At 40.4% G+C, this 13,603-nt stretch overlaps 1 protein-coding gene across 2 annotated transcripts; it reads left to right on the top strand.

The window, feature by feature from the left end:
- Positions 1-99: 99 nt before the first annotated feature.
- SMPDL3A (sphingomyelin phosphodiesterase acid like 3A) lies at positions 100-12,952 on the top strand. Of its 2 annotated transcripts, none has more exons than XM_069010867.1 (8): positions 100-525; positions 2,012-2,225; positions 3,329-3,473; positions 6,413-6,509; positions 7,765-7,943; positions 9,082-9,262; positions 11,145-11,269; positions 12,439-12,952. In XM_069010867.1, the coding sequence occupies exons 1-8, from the start codon at positions 435-437 to the stop codon at positions 12,748-12,750; spliced, it is 1,344 nt and encodes a 447-aa protein (XP_068866968.1). In that variant the 5' UTR covers positions 100-434; the 3' UTR covers positions 12,751-12,952. The 2 variants fall into 2 exon arrangements, with proteins under 2 accessions (XP_068866968.1, XP_068866969.1); XM_069010868.1 differs by lacking the exon at positions 100-525 and adding an exon at positions 816-1,132.
- Positions 12,953-13,603: the final 651 nt, after the last annotated feature.

The raw sequence follows: 13,603 nt of genomic DNA, 5'->3' as shown, positions 1-13,603 counted from the left end.
TAAGTAACCGGGATCCATTTTGACATGTATGCCATGAGAAACCTTCCCTCCAAGAGATGCCTGAGGCTGGTGTGGGGTGTCGAGCACAGCCTTCCTTCAGGCCGCCTCACATCACCCAGTGCCCCGAGTTCAGCCCTGCCCGCGGCCAGGCTCGGCTCCTGCGAGCTCCTTAGCGCTGATCCGGGCGTGGCACCTCCTGAAGGTCACGCCGGGCACGGCCGGCTGAGGCGACAGCCCGCGCCGCCGTCCGACAGCGGGCCAAGGCCTGGGGCGGCTTCTCACCCCGAGCGGTGCGGGCGGGGCGCGGTGGTTTCCGGCGGTGCCGAGGAGGGCAGGGGCTTGCACAAGCCGTCCGGGGCTCGCCTCTTTCCCGGACGCCGGGGCGGTCACACGAGCAGAGCCGTCGGCGGGCCGGGCGCTCCCGCACGGCCGACATGGAGCTGCGGGTGGCGCTCGGGCTGGCGCTGGTCTGCTGTGCGCTGGAGGCGGCGCCAGCCGGCCCGCAGCGGCCCCGCTCCGCCGTGGGTGAGTCGGCCGGGTCAGCGGCTGAGGGGCCCGGCCGGGGCCGCCCGTGGGGGGCGGCGGGAGGCGGGTGAGGGGCGGCCCGGCGAGGGAGGCCCGGCCGGGGGCCGCTGCCATCCCGGCGGCGCCGGGGCACGGGCTGCGCGGTCCCCGCTTGCAGCCCCCTGCGAGCTATCCTCCTGGCTCTGTTGCCCGCACATAAGCTGCTGCCGTAGTATTCCCTGTCCCAACTGGCTCGGCCTCACGTGACTGCTAGATCAGTCAACACATCTCTTTTCAGGTACAGGGGTTACTCGGGGTTGATATTTAGTTGTCCAGGCAGGCCGGCGGGTGAGGTGAGGTGAGCCCCGCCCTGCCTCTGCCGCAGTGTCCCGAGGCACGCACTGCAAACACCGCGTTTGGGGGCTGTGCTCTGCTCTGCTCTGCTCTGCTCTGCTCTGCTCTGCTGTCAGCAAACACACACGCTCTGCCTGGCGCGATCCCCGCTCGGGCCGTGCGTGCAGGTGAGTGCTCCGAAATGGTTTCCCACGGAATTCTCATTCCATGTTACTCACACTTGCCTCGGACCAAGCACACAGCAATGTCCCGGCGTTTCTCTTGTCTCCTGTTGGTAGGTGTCACAGTTTTACAGATTTTGAAGATCACCTCTGGTCTTTGATTCCTGAAATAAAACTCCATGGGGAACGGTCGTGTGGCGCCTCCCCAGCCACAGAGTGAGCACGTGACCTTGGGAAATGCCAAATTTTTATCTGTCCCTATTTCACAACCACTGCCCCAGATACATGTGTGCCTTTACCAAGTGCTTTGAAACTGACAGAAAGAAATTACTCTTATTTTACATGAAACTTGAAGTCTGGTAGCTTTAAGACAGACTTCGTTCATCTTATTCGTATATTCGTATACTTCTCAGCTCCTTTATCCATGCAGTGCTATGTAGCAGTGTCTGAGAGCATGTCAGCCTGGAAAGTAGTGAGTAGGTATGGCTGACACACTGCTCTATGGTGAGAAACCCAGTCTCTTTGCACACATGCTGTTTCTTGCCTTTCTTTCTAGACTGTGATCTTTTATAGTAGCTCCCAGCCAGGGAAGGTCTGGAAAAATAATTAAAATGCAGCTCCCTCTCTTTTCAAGTGGAGTGGAGAAGTCCTTCTATTTCCTCTTCTATTCTCCAGTTTTCAGATTGTTATTAATGAAAAGGAGATGATTTTTCAGTTCCTGCCATCTCCATTTCATTTCTGGTGAATAGCACAAACTCCTACCTCTGCTTCTGTTTTCAGTTTTTCTAAGCAGTCTTCACAAAGGACTCTCAGAAAGAACTTGCGCACACTTATCAGACAGGCTAATCAGCAATTTGTTAAATTTATTCTCCTTTTCAAGACTTTAAAGAGGAGTAGCAGTAGATAAACTGGACTAAACTTGGCATTACCCCTGTATATCCAGTTCAAAAGCAAATAATGCATTTTCTTTAATCTTTGTTTTCTGAAAACAGGGCAATTCTGGCATGTATCTGATCTACATTTAGATCCGACTTACCACATTACTCCTGATCACACCAAAGTTTGTTCTTCATCCAAAGGAGTCAATGCCTCCAACCCAGGCCCTTTTGGAGACTTTTTGTGTGATTCTCCTTATCAACTTATTTTGTCAGCATTTGCATTCATGAAGGATTCAAAAGAGCAGGTTTCATTCATGATTTGGACAGGGTAAGTGTTCAAGTCACTCTGCAGTTAAAGCTGGTTAGCTAGATAGTGTGGCAACTCACAAGTTTGTATTTGCACCAACAGATTTGAGTTCAGTATCTCACAAATGCTGGTTGTCCCTTCAGTTGTCCAAATGGCTACTAAGTGGAACACTGACTGAGAATATAAGGCCTCAGGAACAGACTTTGATCTCTGAAATAACTGTTGGACTGTTCATTGAGATATTTAGCATATGGCTGAATTAGTGTGAGTTAATGGAAATGGTGCAGGGAGGATGGGAAGTGGAAAAAGCAAAAAGAAAAGTCAGGGCAATAACTGACTCATTGCAGGCCTCTGCTGAGTAAAAGCATTTACCTTTCCTGTTCCAGTCTTCAGTACTATAAAGTGGGCTTAATAATACTCTCTCACAGAGATGTTACCTGTGAGGCTTTATGTGCCCTAGGAGAGGGACTAGACAAAGAAGTGTGAAATGGGGGCATATGAGCAACCTGATAGTACTATGCTATTAAGGCATAGTTCTGTGCCTTGTTACTTTCTAGGTGTTCATAAAAGAGAGCATTGATTTACCCTTCTGCCATAGTAGAACTCTCAATTCTACCATCACACAATTTTTTATGACATACATTGATGGATAATTTATCAAAGAGATTAGTATTTTTGAGTGTGAGAACTAGTTTGTTTATGCTATATCACATAATTTTGCTGGGAAAGCAAATACTAATATATGAAGACAAGGAATGAATTTATTTAACTTACCTCATTGTACTTACTTTACAACGGATGTTAAAAAGGAAAAAAGAAACTTGCAATGTTGTGCAGGTGATGAAAGATATATAATGCAAACTGTACAGTAGCTCAAAATGATAACTTTGATTTCTGAGAAATCTTCATTATGATAAATATGAATCATAGGATAGGCATTGTCTAAACAAGTCTACTTGTTTGGGATTTTTTAAACAAAAGCCTTTGCAGAGAGCCTTTCATTCTGTGATTTTAATAAAGTGTGTAGTAGTGTTACATGCTAGAATGTAGGTGTGTTTGCAGACTTTTTTGCCTTCCTTATGTTGCTAACAAACCTTTGTTAATCAAGCCTTTTCCTTTTTCAGGGATAGCCCTCCTCATGTTCCTGTAAAAGAGCTCTCCACGAAGTTGGTCATTAGCATCATTGGTAATCTGAGTTCTACAATTCGTAATTTCTTTCCAGATCTTCAGGTTTTCCCAGCCTTAGGCAATCATGACTACTGGCCACAGGTAAAACAAGTTAGCAATTTGTTCATACATCATATTGGGTGTGTTGTTAACTTCTGAGAAGGCAGGTCTGAAAAATAAAAGTTAATTCTGTGTAACTGTTATTCAGGAAAAAGAATTCCACAGTTCTTCAGCTAGCATTTAATATTATAAATATTTCCACTCTAGGACAGAAACTACATCACTCTCTGTGCTCTTACCTAAGGAAACGTTGTTGCCAGGTAGAATCTGTACATGGCCTGAGGTCACACAAATTTATTTCTAATCATTCCTCATGGCTTAGAACCACCACATGCCAACGCAGTTAATACACACATACTTTTCCTTACTGTGTATGTCATGTGTGTGTATACAGCAAATTAATCTAGCAGAAGTGACATCCTTAATGGACCTGTGAGTCTGCAGTAAGTTTCAAGGCCTCCTGAAAGCCCTACTGGAAATCTGTCAGCTGGCATCACTGGATTTTTTTTTTTAAACTAAAGTAATGGCAGAATTTTTGTAAAGTTCCCATAGTTTTGCCACTACTATTAAAAATATGTCTACTTTTCTTTCCTTATTGGTCATTTAGAAATAATCACATTGATGATTCACTAGTTATGTGCAGCTGAGGATGGTGCTTTTTCACTTTGACTGTGCTGAATATTGTTCTTGGCATACTCAAAAGTAAACAGTTGCTTCATTTGTCCTTTAAAGTGTGCTGTGGGTCGATCTGGCAGCACACTGGATCAGAAGCAAATGCTGTCATTGGATGTGAGGGGATCGGAAGGGATGTGAAGCAGGTCAACTAAAGTATGCTGTTTGAAATTCCTCATGGGAATTTAGTAACACCCCTTCACATCCTCAGGGTTTGTATTCAAGCTTTTGGTGGTATTTATTTATTAGGCCTGTTAGGGTGTAGGTTGGTGCAGTAGATGATTGTGTGATTGCCCATGTCATTGCTGGAGTTAGTGGCTTCCAAATTGGGGCATAGCAGAGGTGCTGAGAGATGGGGCAAAGGAAATGTGAGAGACAAAGTAACAGCTAGATGTATACTGGAAGTGTAAGTGCACATACCAAACCGTGCCTTCAGTCTTTTGTGTTCTGTGGTAGTACAGCTTCGGCTTTTCATATGCACTGACACGGGGACAGGTTGGTTCACTAAAAACCAAAGGTAAAGTACTTTGGTAAGTAACACCTTAACTGAAGTGTCATGCAGTGTTTTGTGTTCACTTTGTTTCATTTTTAAAAATGTTTTAGCAGAGAATTGTTGTCATTCAGCAATCTCCTTTGATAGAGGAAAAAAAACCCTACAAATACCTTGGAAACAAAGAATGTAGGGAACTTTTTCAACAAATATGAATTTTGTTTGTGAAATTATATCTGAAGATAGAAAAAAAAAGATGCTCAAGAAGGGCAGATGGGCAGCAAATAGAAAACTGAAACAAGCTGGTGATTGGAATAACTGGTTACTCTTGTTAGTTCTCCCTGCACAAAACCACTGAGGAGTGTTTCTGTGATACTTTGAAATGGCATGCTTCACCAGTGTGCAGAACTGGCATGCTTTTCAGTTACTGTTTGAAAAAGATATGGGATTGGACAATCCCCACTATAGGGTCATTTCAACTTGTTCAATTTTTTAATGTTTGTTTTTTGCTCTGTATGGCATTTCTTTTTTCATATGGATAGGCTTGGCAAATGTCCTGTAGAGTGGAAGTGATACAGAGCAAGCCACACACTGTAGGCTGTCCCTAAGCAAGTGTGAAAGCTGTGCACTCACCATGCACCAAAGAATTTTATTGCTCTCTTGTGGTCTGAGCCGTTCATCTTAACAACTGAACAGTCCTGGGTGATTTTTCTTGCAGAACATGTTAAAAATACTACTCAGGTTAATCAACCCTTGGGATACCTTTCAGATCATATATTCACCTCGGCCTTTCTGCATAGTCTCACTTGTTTCACACCCTCGCTCCTGCTTAAAACAAATCCCCAAATTGCTTCTAGCAGTTCAGAGAACACTGACTTGCCTGGGTCCAAAGCACCTTCAGTCCATAGCATGGCCTCTTATCTAAGATCAGTTTTTTGCTGTGTCTGTTAGTGGCTGTTAGCTCTGGCTCAAAGCTGTCCTAATAACTCATGTCAGTGCACTGCAATCAGCAAGTGTCTCAACGGGTGTCTGATTGCTCTGCTCCTAGACAGAGACTTACTGCCTAAACCTCTAATCATGTAGGTTTAGTTTCAAAGATCTTAGAAAGGTCAAATTTTATGTTTAAGAAAACATGCACAATTTTTTCAACCCCTGTTTTTCCTTCTAGCACCAAGACTCCAAGCTGATATTTTAGGAAAGGCTGGTATCTTCCTGTCAGGGTTACATCAGAGCATGGGTCTTATCACGCTGTGGCTCAGACTGAAGAGTACTACAGTCCAAATTAGAGCCAGTGGGAGAAAGCATTGACAAATTTTTTTCTTGTGCATTTTAAAATGCTTTCTTACAAGAACAGGACATCATGGAAACATACGTGAATTTCACCAGAGTGTTTCTGAGGGCTGTAGTGGAGTTTTGGGGAGCTGCTATGAAGCCCAAGTTGCTTGAAAAAGAAACTTATATTCAAGCTTTTCATCAAAAGACTTTATTTTTAGATTTTCACTTGCCAGTTGGTATATTTACTAATTTTGCAGAATGTATTGTTTTCCAGTCTGCTGTATTCCTAAGGCTTGACATATTTCTGGCATTAGTTTAATAATGCATTAACAGGGCCATGCAATCAGTTCTGACTAAGTTTAGGCATTTGTTCCTGATCAGCAACACTGGATATTCAAAAGTTGTTTTTTTCCTCTCTTGAATTCCTCCTGGTGATGACTAGATACACTTACATGTTATGCAAGAGGTCAGGCAGGATAATTTGGTGAGTTTTTTGTCTGTGTGTCTGAATACTAAGACTTAGGCAGGTTCTCCTCTCTCACAGGACCAGCTTCCTGTAACTACCAGTGAAGTTTACAATGCTGTAGCAGATTTCTGGAAACCTTGGCTAAGTGATGAAGCAATCAATACCTTCAGAAAAGGTAAAGTATGGGAGTAATACATTGTGAAGCTGGAGCGTAGAGAATTAATGTTTCTGTGGATTTGTCCTGTTTGTTTAACTAAGTCTCATAGGATGAATCAGAACAATGGATTATCTGTAAGGCTTCTCCTGGAGGAAGTTACTTATCTTTTTGAATGGCAATGCCTATATTCAGAATACATTTATTACTTTTTGATGCAATATTTATCACTTCCTATAAGATGCATAGTGTTATTGACTTTGTACCAATGCATGTACATCTTTCTGCTTTGGAGACCTCATCATACTTTTTAGATGAGGGCGTATGATGCACACAAAAAACTTTATTTTGATGGGAAAAAAACTGTTAAAATGTTGTTTCTGTTTTAATGGTACATGTATTTCAGAGCATATCGAATAGGTGCATTTTTATTTAGGTTATGATAGCACACAGTTGTGGTGATTATACTGTTAATATTTGTGTCCAACGTACTGAACTGGCAGAATATTGATATCCTAATTAGAATTTTTCTTTTTAGCAAAGGACCAAAAAATTCAACCCAATTTCTAATCCACTCAAACATTAGGGATTTGGAAGTTTAATTTGTATTTTTGTGTCCCGAACGAGAGCAAATCTGGATAAGAGTGGAAGTAGAAACTTGAATAAGGATAATAAAACTCAAAGAGGCAGACCTTAAGTTAAATTATATTGTTATACTTCTGTTGCTGTGGCTCCACTGAAGTCCATGAACTATGAAGTTATACCTATTGAAGAAGCTCAGCATGCCATGGAGAATTTTGGGAGCAAGGATTGAAAAATGTGATCCTTACTTTTCATCATGTGATGAGTCTGAAGTTAAATGACTTTCAAAGTACAAGGCTACTTAACTCAAACAGTTCTTCCTGAAGGAGTCTGTATTTTTGCTGTATTTTAAGAAGTATGGACCTTTAACAAGTACTGTATCTGTCAATGTGGAAGAAATATTACAGGGCACTTCTTGCATGTCAGTTGGATAATTGCATCTAAATACTGCCAAATAAACACAAAGATAATACAGGCAAGAATTAATAAATAATTCAGTGTCAACTGCTAGTAAAATGTGGCTGAAAACTTTGTTAACATATTCTATTGTTGTAAGGTGACTGTGTGGCTTGAATAAGCATAATAATCTATTAGAAAGAGTAAGGTTGGGTATTTTGTTAGTGGTGTACTTTGATTGTAAAGTTGTGCTTTGAAGCCTTTAATTTGTCATATGATGTTGGTCTTATTTTCACAGGTGGCTTCTACACACAGCTGTTTGAATCCAGTAATAGCTATCAACCACTCAGGATAATCAGTCTCAACACAAATTTATATTACAGCCCCAACAAGGTAACTGTGAATATTACTGACCCAGCCAACCAGTTTGCCTGGCTGGAGGGAATACTTGAAACCTCTTCACAAAAGAATGAAAAGGTAGGGATCAGGAACAGAACCTATCATTATTTGTTTCAATTTTGAAAAAAAAAAAAAAAAAAAGAAGGAAGAAGTAGAGATAATGAAAGTATAAACATGGTTCTAGAAGAATAATAATGCTGCCAAAGATACTACAAAATCAAAATTTTATTTTTTAATAATTCTCTCTTTAATATGGACATAATACTGCAACAACTAATAAACTAGCTAAATGAAGTTTCCCAAATTAGACAGTAAAATACCTTTTCTTTTCTGCTATGTAAAATACTGTAGAAGTCAGTTTCTGACCTTTTTATGCATAGCCTTTAATTTTAAAACATACAGTCTTGGCCTAAGACAAAAGCTAGCATATTTCATTTGCATGGTAATGCAATTAAAAGTATCAGAAATAGAAATTAGAAAGGAGTTTATCAGCCACAAAACTTAGCCAAGCTGCAGTAATTGCTATGATTTGAGTGTAATAACTTGTCTTATAATACGCAGATTTTTAAGTGAAGGTTTAAGTTGTTGGCTCCTGATTGATTGATTAATTGGTTGGTGTGGGGATTGGATCATCATCTGAGCAGAAGTGTTTCATTTGAAACATGTATACATTTTGCTACAGTGTTGCAATTTTAGAATATTATATTACAGTCAGGAGAAAGGAGAGATTTCCCTTTCTCAGGAAACCCTGCAGCATGTTAGTTGGTGTGTGCAGTTGGCACTGAGTCTCTACCTCAGACAGGGGTTTTAACCAGTTTTCCATGTTTCTGGTGACTCTGACTCTCTGGTGCAGGCTCTGTAATACTCAGACAAATTTTTTTCTTCTATCCCCTTGAGATGCCCAATTATAAGCCTTGCCCTAGTAACTTATTTTTTTCATTTGAAGTAATTGATAACATTTTCTTTGGCCTAAAATCATGCACAGATTTATTGGAACTTTTTTTTCTCCTCAGTAATATACTAAACTAAATAGTATGAACTTAAGCCATCTTACTTTTGGGATTTTATATAAAAAACTGTCATGATTTACAGCTTTTAGAATGCCATTTCTAAGACAGCATTGTTATGAAACTGTGGTAATCACTTCTAGGTTACAGCTAAGATATTAAGTTTCAAATGAAGGTGCTAATTGTGGTTTCTGTATTTAATTCCTTAGGTGTATATAATAGGTCATGTCCCAGTAGGATACTTGCCATATGCAAGGAATACTACAGCTATCAGGGAGTATTACAATGAGAGACTGGTAAAGATTTTTCGCAGATACAGTAGTGTTATTGCGGGCCAGTTTTTTGGACATACACATAGAGATAGTATCATGGTCCTCCTGGATGAAGAAGGTAATGATGCTTGTTGACACCTGAACTTTCTCTTCCTGATTAAAAGCAAATTAATACTTTCTTGCATGTTCTTACTAGTCAGCCTGTGTTATAAATAATTGAGAAAGGAAATTGGGAACTACTGCTATTTATCTGCAAGAATTCAAGTTTCACACACTCCAATTTTATTTCCAAAAAGAACCTTGCAAGGGTGACTGTCTTTTTTTTGTTGAAGTCAGAAGAGACTCCCCAAGCTTCCTATTTTTTTTTAATGAATGCTTATGCCTAGACAAGAATTTCTAGTCTTTCCTCTCTGCTCTCTCAGTGACATGGGCAAATTATACTAGCCAGTTTCTATTGTGTAATGTGTCAAAGGGAATGTTCTCAGGCCAGCTAGACATGCTCTATATTCTTGTGTTTCCTGCATCATTACCGTGCCTCTCTGCTGAGTTCCCTGCTGCTTCAAAGTTAATTAAGATAAGGGTAAGCAGGAGGCAGGGGAAAGAAAGTCTCTGCCTGTTGCATCTCTTAGATCAGCTAATTTCCCTTCAAGAAAATCACCCACGTTGAAATTTTTGTTTATTGCTTTGAAATCCCTTAGTTCTAAGCATGGGCATGGCCATATGGAGCACTCTAACGTCTCTAACAGAAGAACTCTAACAAGTTTTGTCTGCACCATAGAACAGTAAGAGGATCATTGCTTTGCTTTATGTGAAATACCCAAATGTTAATTGGCTCTTCATCTATGCTTTATATAAACTCATATGAGCAATGCCCAAAATACTGACTAGGTAATACTATTCCAAATTTTTACCTTTTTCCATGGTGTTAATCTCCAGTAAAAAAGAATCCAGCCCACTGAAAGAACTGGCTTCTTTATTTATTTATTTTTTAATGATGCTCAATGCAGTCTTACACCTATATTTTTTTACACTGTCCTATTTGTTCATGAAATCATCATCTCTGCAGCAAATTTCACTGAGGATAGATTGATCTTGGTGTTTGTCATTAAAGTTTGCATGTGCAAGTAACTACTTCCAAATTATTTTAGTAATTTTGCATCTTTTGACAAAATCTAAATAGTAATCAAATACACATTGTGTTTGTCTGTACAGTTTTAGACTTCTATTCATGACATTTTCCTTTTGACAAAATTCCAGAGAATTCAAGATAAATGCAATATTGCAGCCAACATCAGTGTACTAAAATAGAGCTCAGTTGTATCTTCTCCAGAAGAATCTACTGATTTCCAAACTTTCTAAACTTCTGCCTCTATGTGGAGGCTGATCTTGTGATTTCACTGCTGTGATGCTGTCAGAGATGGGAATAGTTAGGGCTTCTTGTTCCACAGAGAGCTTCTCAATGTATCCACCTGCATATTCTGTCTCAATAAAACCCACATACATCCTCATGTTTCTGTTGCTGTAAAGGTTGGTGTTCACACAGTAGGTGTTGGGCTAGTCAGGGTCAGGTGATGAAACAGACCCTGGTGTTTTTAATAGTATGATAAATACATAAAGCAATATGTAAAATACAGTATGGAAACAGCAGCTAAAGGTTTTGAATATTTCTTCAGTAGAAATATACAAAATGCAGAGACTTTACATATAGGCAAGACCATTTTGCAATTTTGCCCAGGTACGTGAATTGGTCGGGAAGCCTCTAGTATAGACAGGCTTAACTGGTGCACCCTGGAGGGGGTCTGTGGTATTTCACACGGGTTTTGGCCTATCCATCGGAAATATGGCAGTTCACAGTGATACAGCTAAATCAGGTGAAAAAATTGCTAATGTCTTTAAGCCAGTCACTCTTGGTTTTGCTGTGTTGGTACTCTACAAAACCATTTATTTCAATAAGAAATGATTAAAATGAAACTGTCTCCTCAACTTCCATTTTTCTGCAGAAAAGCCAGTCAATTCCTTGTTTGTGGCACCTGCTGTAACCCCAGTGAAGGATGTATGGCAAATGGAGTCCAATAACCCTGGTGTCAGATTGTATCAATATGATCTTTTTGACTATAGCTTGCTGGTAAGTAAAGATTTTAAAGCACTGTTTAAGACTTTAAATATAGTATCAGTAAAAACTACAGCGAGATGTCAGCCTTTGTATTATGGCCATTGGTGATGGAACTTTGGTGCCTACTCTTAGTTTTTCTTCCTGGGCAAAGGAAAGGAAATCTGAAAGAGAACTTGGTTGGTCTTTCTGTGCCTGCAGAACTACCCAGTACTTCCTCTTCTGTATTGAATACTCTTATGATGTAGGAGCAAAGACAGTCAGAATTTTTCTGGGCAAAATCCTAAAACTATTTGCAGGGAGCTCTGCAAGTTTTAAAGAGGTTCACCTAAATCCTGGTCTTATTTACATACCAATGTTGTTTGCTGATGATAGCCTGAGTTTTGGGATGCAGCCCATGAAATGCTTCTAAAAGGTGAAGAAGAGCTGATAAAGTAAGCACTTTTAACTGTATGTCTTTTGTAATCATGCACCTTCCTATATAGAGTCTTTATAGGAAATTCATCTAACATAAATTTAGAAGGAAAATAAAAAGTAGAAAGCTTCTACTTTGTAGTTTCATGTGATTTTTGGAGATAAAGTGAATCCAGTGTAATTATTCTGTCTGTGAATGGTTTAGACTTTCTCTCTGTAATTCAGGATAAAATCTTGACCCTGCCGAGTTCAGTGACAATGCACCCTGCAGTTTTATTGAGACTGGGATTTCTCTCTGGAGACCTATGCTAATTCAGGCTGCTCCTTTCTTGTGCAGATTTCACTCCTTCATCGACATCTCTCCTTTTCCTTAACTTCTCCCTGGGCTGTTTTTTTCCTGTCCGTTCTGCCCCTCAAGTAGTGTCTGCAGAAAGGAACCTTCTGGCTCTCACCCTTTTGCCCCACTCGTACAGCAGTCATGAGTGTTGTGGAGTTTGGACAGGAAAAACCTCTAACACTGCCACTGCTGCCTTTGTGGCTCCTTTTTCTTCTCCTCCCCATCCCCCCACCATTACCGCTCTGCAAGTACCAGCTTTGGGTGTAAGCCCAGCTCTTGGGGTGGGACGTGACCTTCTATTCACATGTGAATAATGAGGAGTGACAGCTTCCTAATCAATATATCACTCCAGAGACTTAATGAAGCAGGGAAGAAAGCAATACAGCGGTGCCTAATTTTTTCTTTCTTTCTTTTTTTTTTTTTTAAACTGTAGGATCTTTGGCAGTTTTACTTAGACCTCAGAGACGCCAACAAGAAAAATGAATCGAACTGGAAATTAGAATACATCCTGACTAAAACTTATGGCATTGAAGACTTGAAGCCAGAAAGCCTATATGAAATGGCCAAGCAGTTGTCTATGCCACACAGCACACTGTTTGAGCAGTATTACAGTAACTACATTGTGAGTTATGACAAAACTATTCTCTGTGAAGACGGGTGCAAGACCTGCCAAATATGTGCAATCCGATATTTAGATTACTCCTCATACAGAGATTGCATCAATCAGGAGGCAACATGGAGATGAAATCTCTGTGCAGTTAATGCAGATAGTGACTTTAGCCTGTGATTTAAAGAACTTGCTTGTTCTCTCACTCAAGTGCTGACATGCTGACAGGGAGCCTGTGGGACTTTTCTACATTTCAGGGGAGCAGTAAAACTCCCTAGATCTTTCTTCTTGCAAATGTGTTTTCCTTTATCATCTAAATAAAAGTTTATTGACTATGTAATAGTGGCCAGATACTTTGCTGTTGTCTCAAGTGAACTGTATCCTCTGTAACAGGTGTCCCAGTGTGTGCAAATAGAAGTTACTCACTCAGGTCTTTGTAAACCCTGTTTCTCAGGGTGTCTAACCATAGGCAATACCATTTCAGGCATGGGATTTTTATGTGGGCAGGTTTCAACCTTCTGCTGTCAAAATTTGCAAACTGAAGTAGGCAAAACCTGCACTTACTGAGACTTGAGTGCAGTCATGTTGTTGATGCAATGCCAGTATTAGATATCTCCCTGTGCCAAGTTTTCCTTGTTAATCCCTCAAACTCACTTCTTCTTAGGGGCATTTTCTAATGATGGCATAAAAAGTGACTTAATAGAACACAAACCTAGATCCTATAAATGCTTAATTTAATTTTTCAGAATGTGTGTGTTTGCCCAACATGGAGTATTTTTTTTCTTATGATAGAACTATATACATTGGTACAACTATCAAGGATTGTCCTGGTATGAGATTTTGCAGCAGACCATAAATCAGTTTTAAACTGACCAACATCAGTAATTGGACATAGCGTATACATTCTCTGTGTGGCACCGATAAACGTGTACTTGTCAGGCTGTTTCTTAGGTTTCCCTTTTTTCACAGAGCAGTCTAGTACTTAATGTGA

Source organism: Aphelocoma coerulescens, chromosome 3, assembly GCF_041296385.1.
Source record: "Aphelocoma coerulescens isolate FSJ_1873_10779 chromosome 3, UR_Acoe_1.0, whole genome shotgun sequence".
Lineage (NCBI taxonomy): Eukaryota > Metazoa > Chordata > Aves > Passeriformes > Corvidae > Aphelocoma > Aphelocoma coerulescens.
This window is presented reverse-complemented; position numbering and strand designations above follow the sequence as displayed.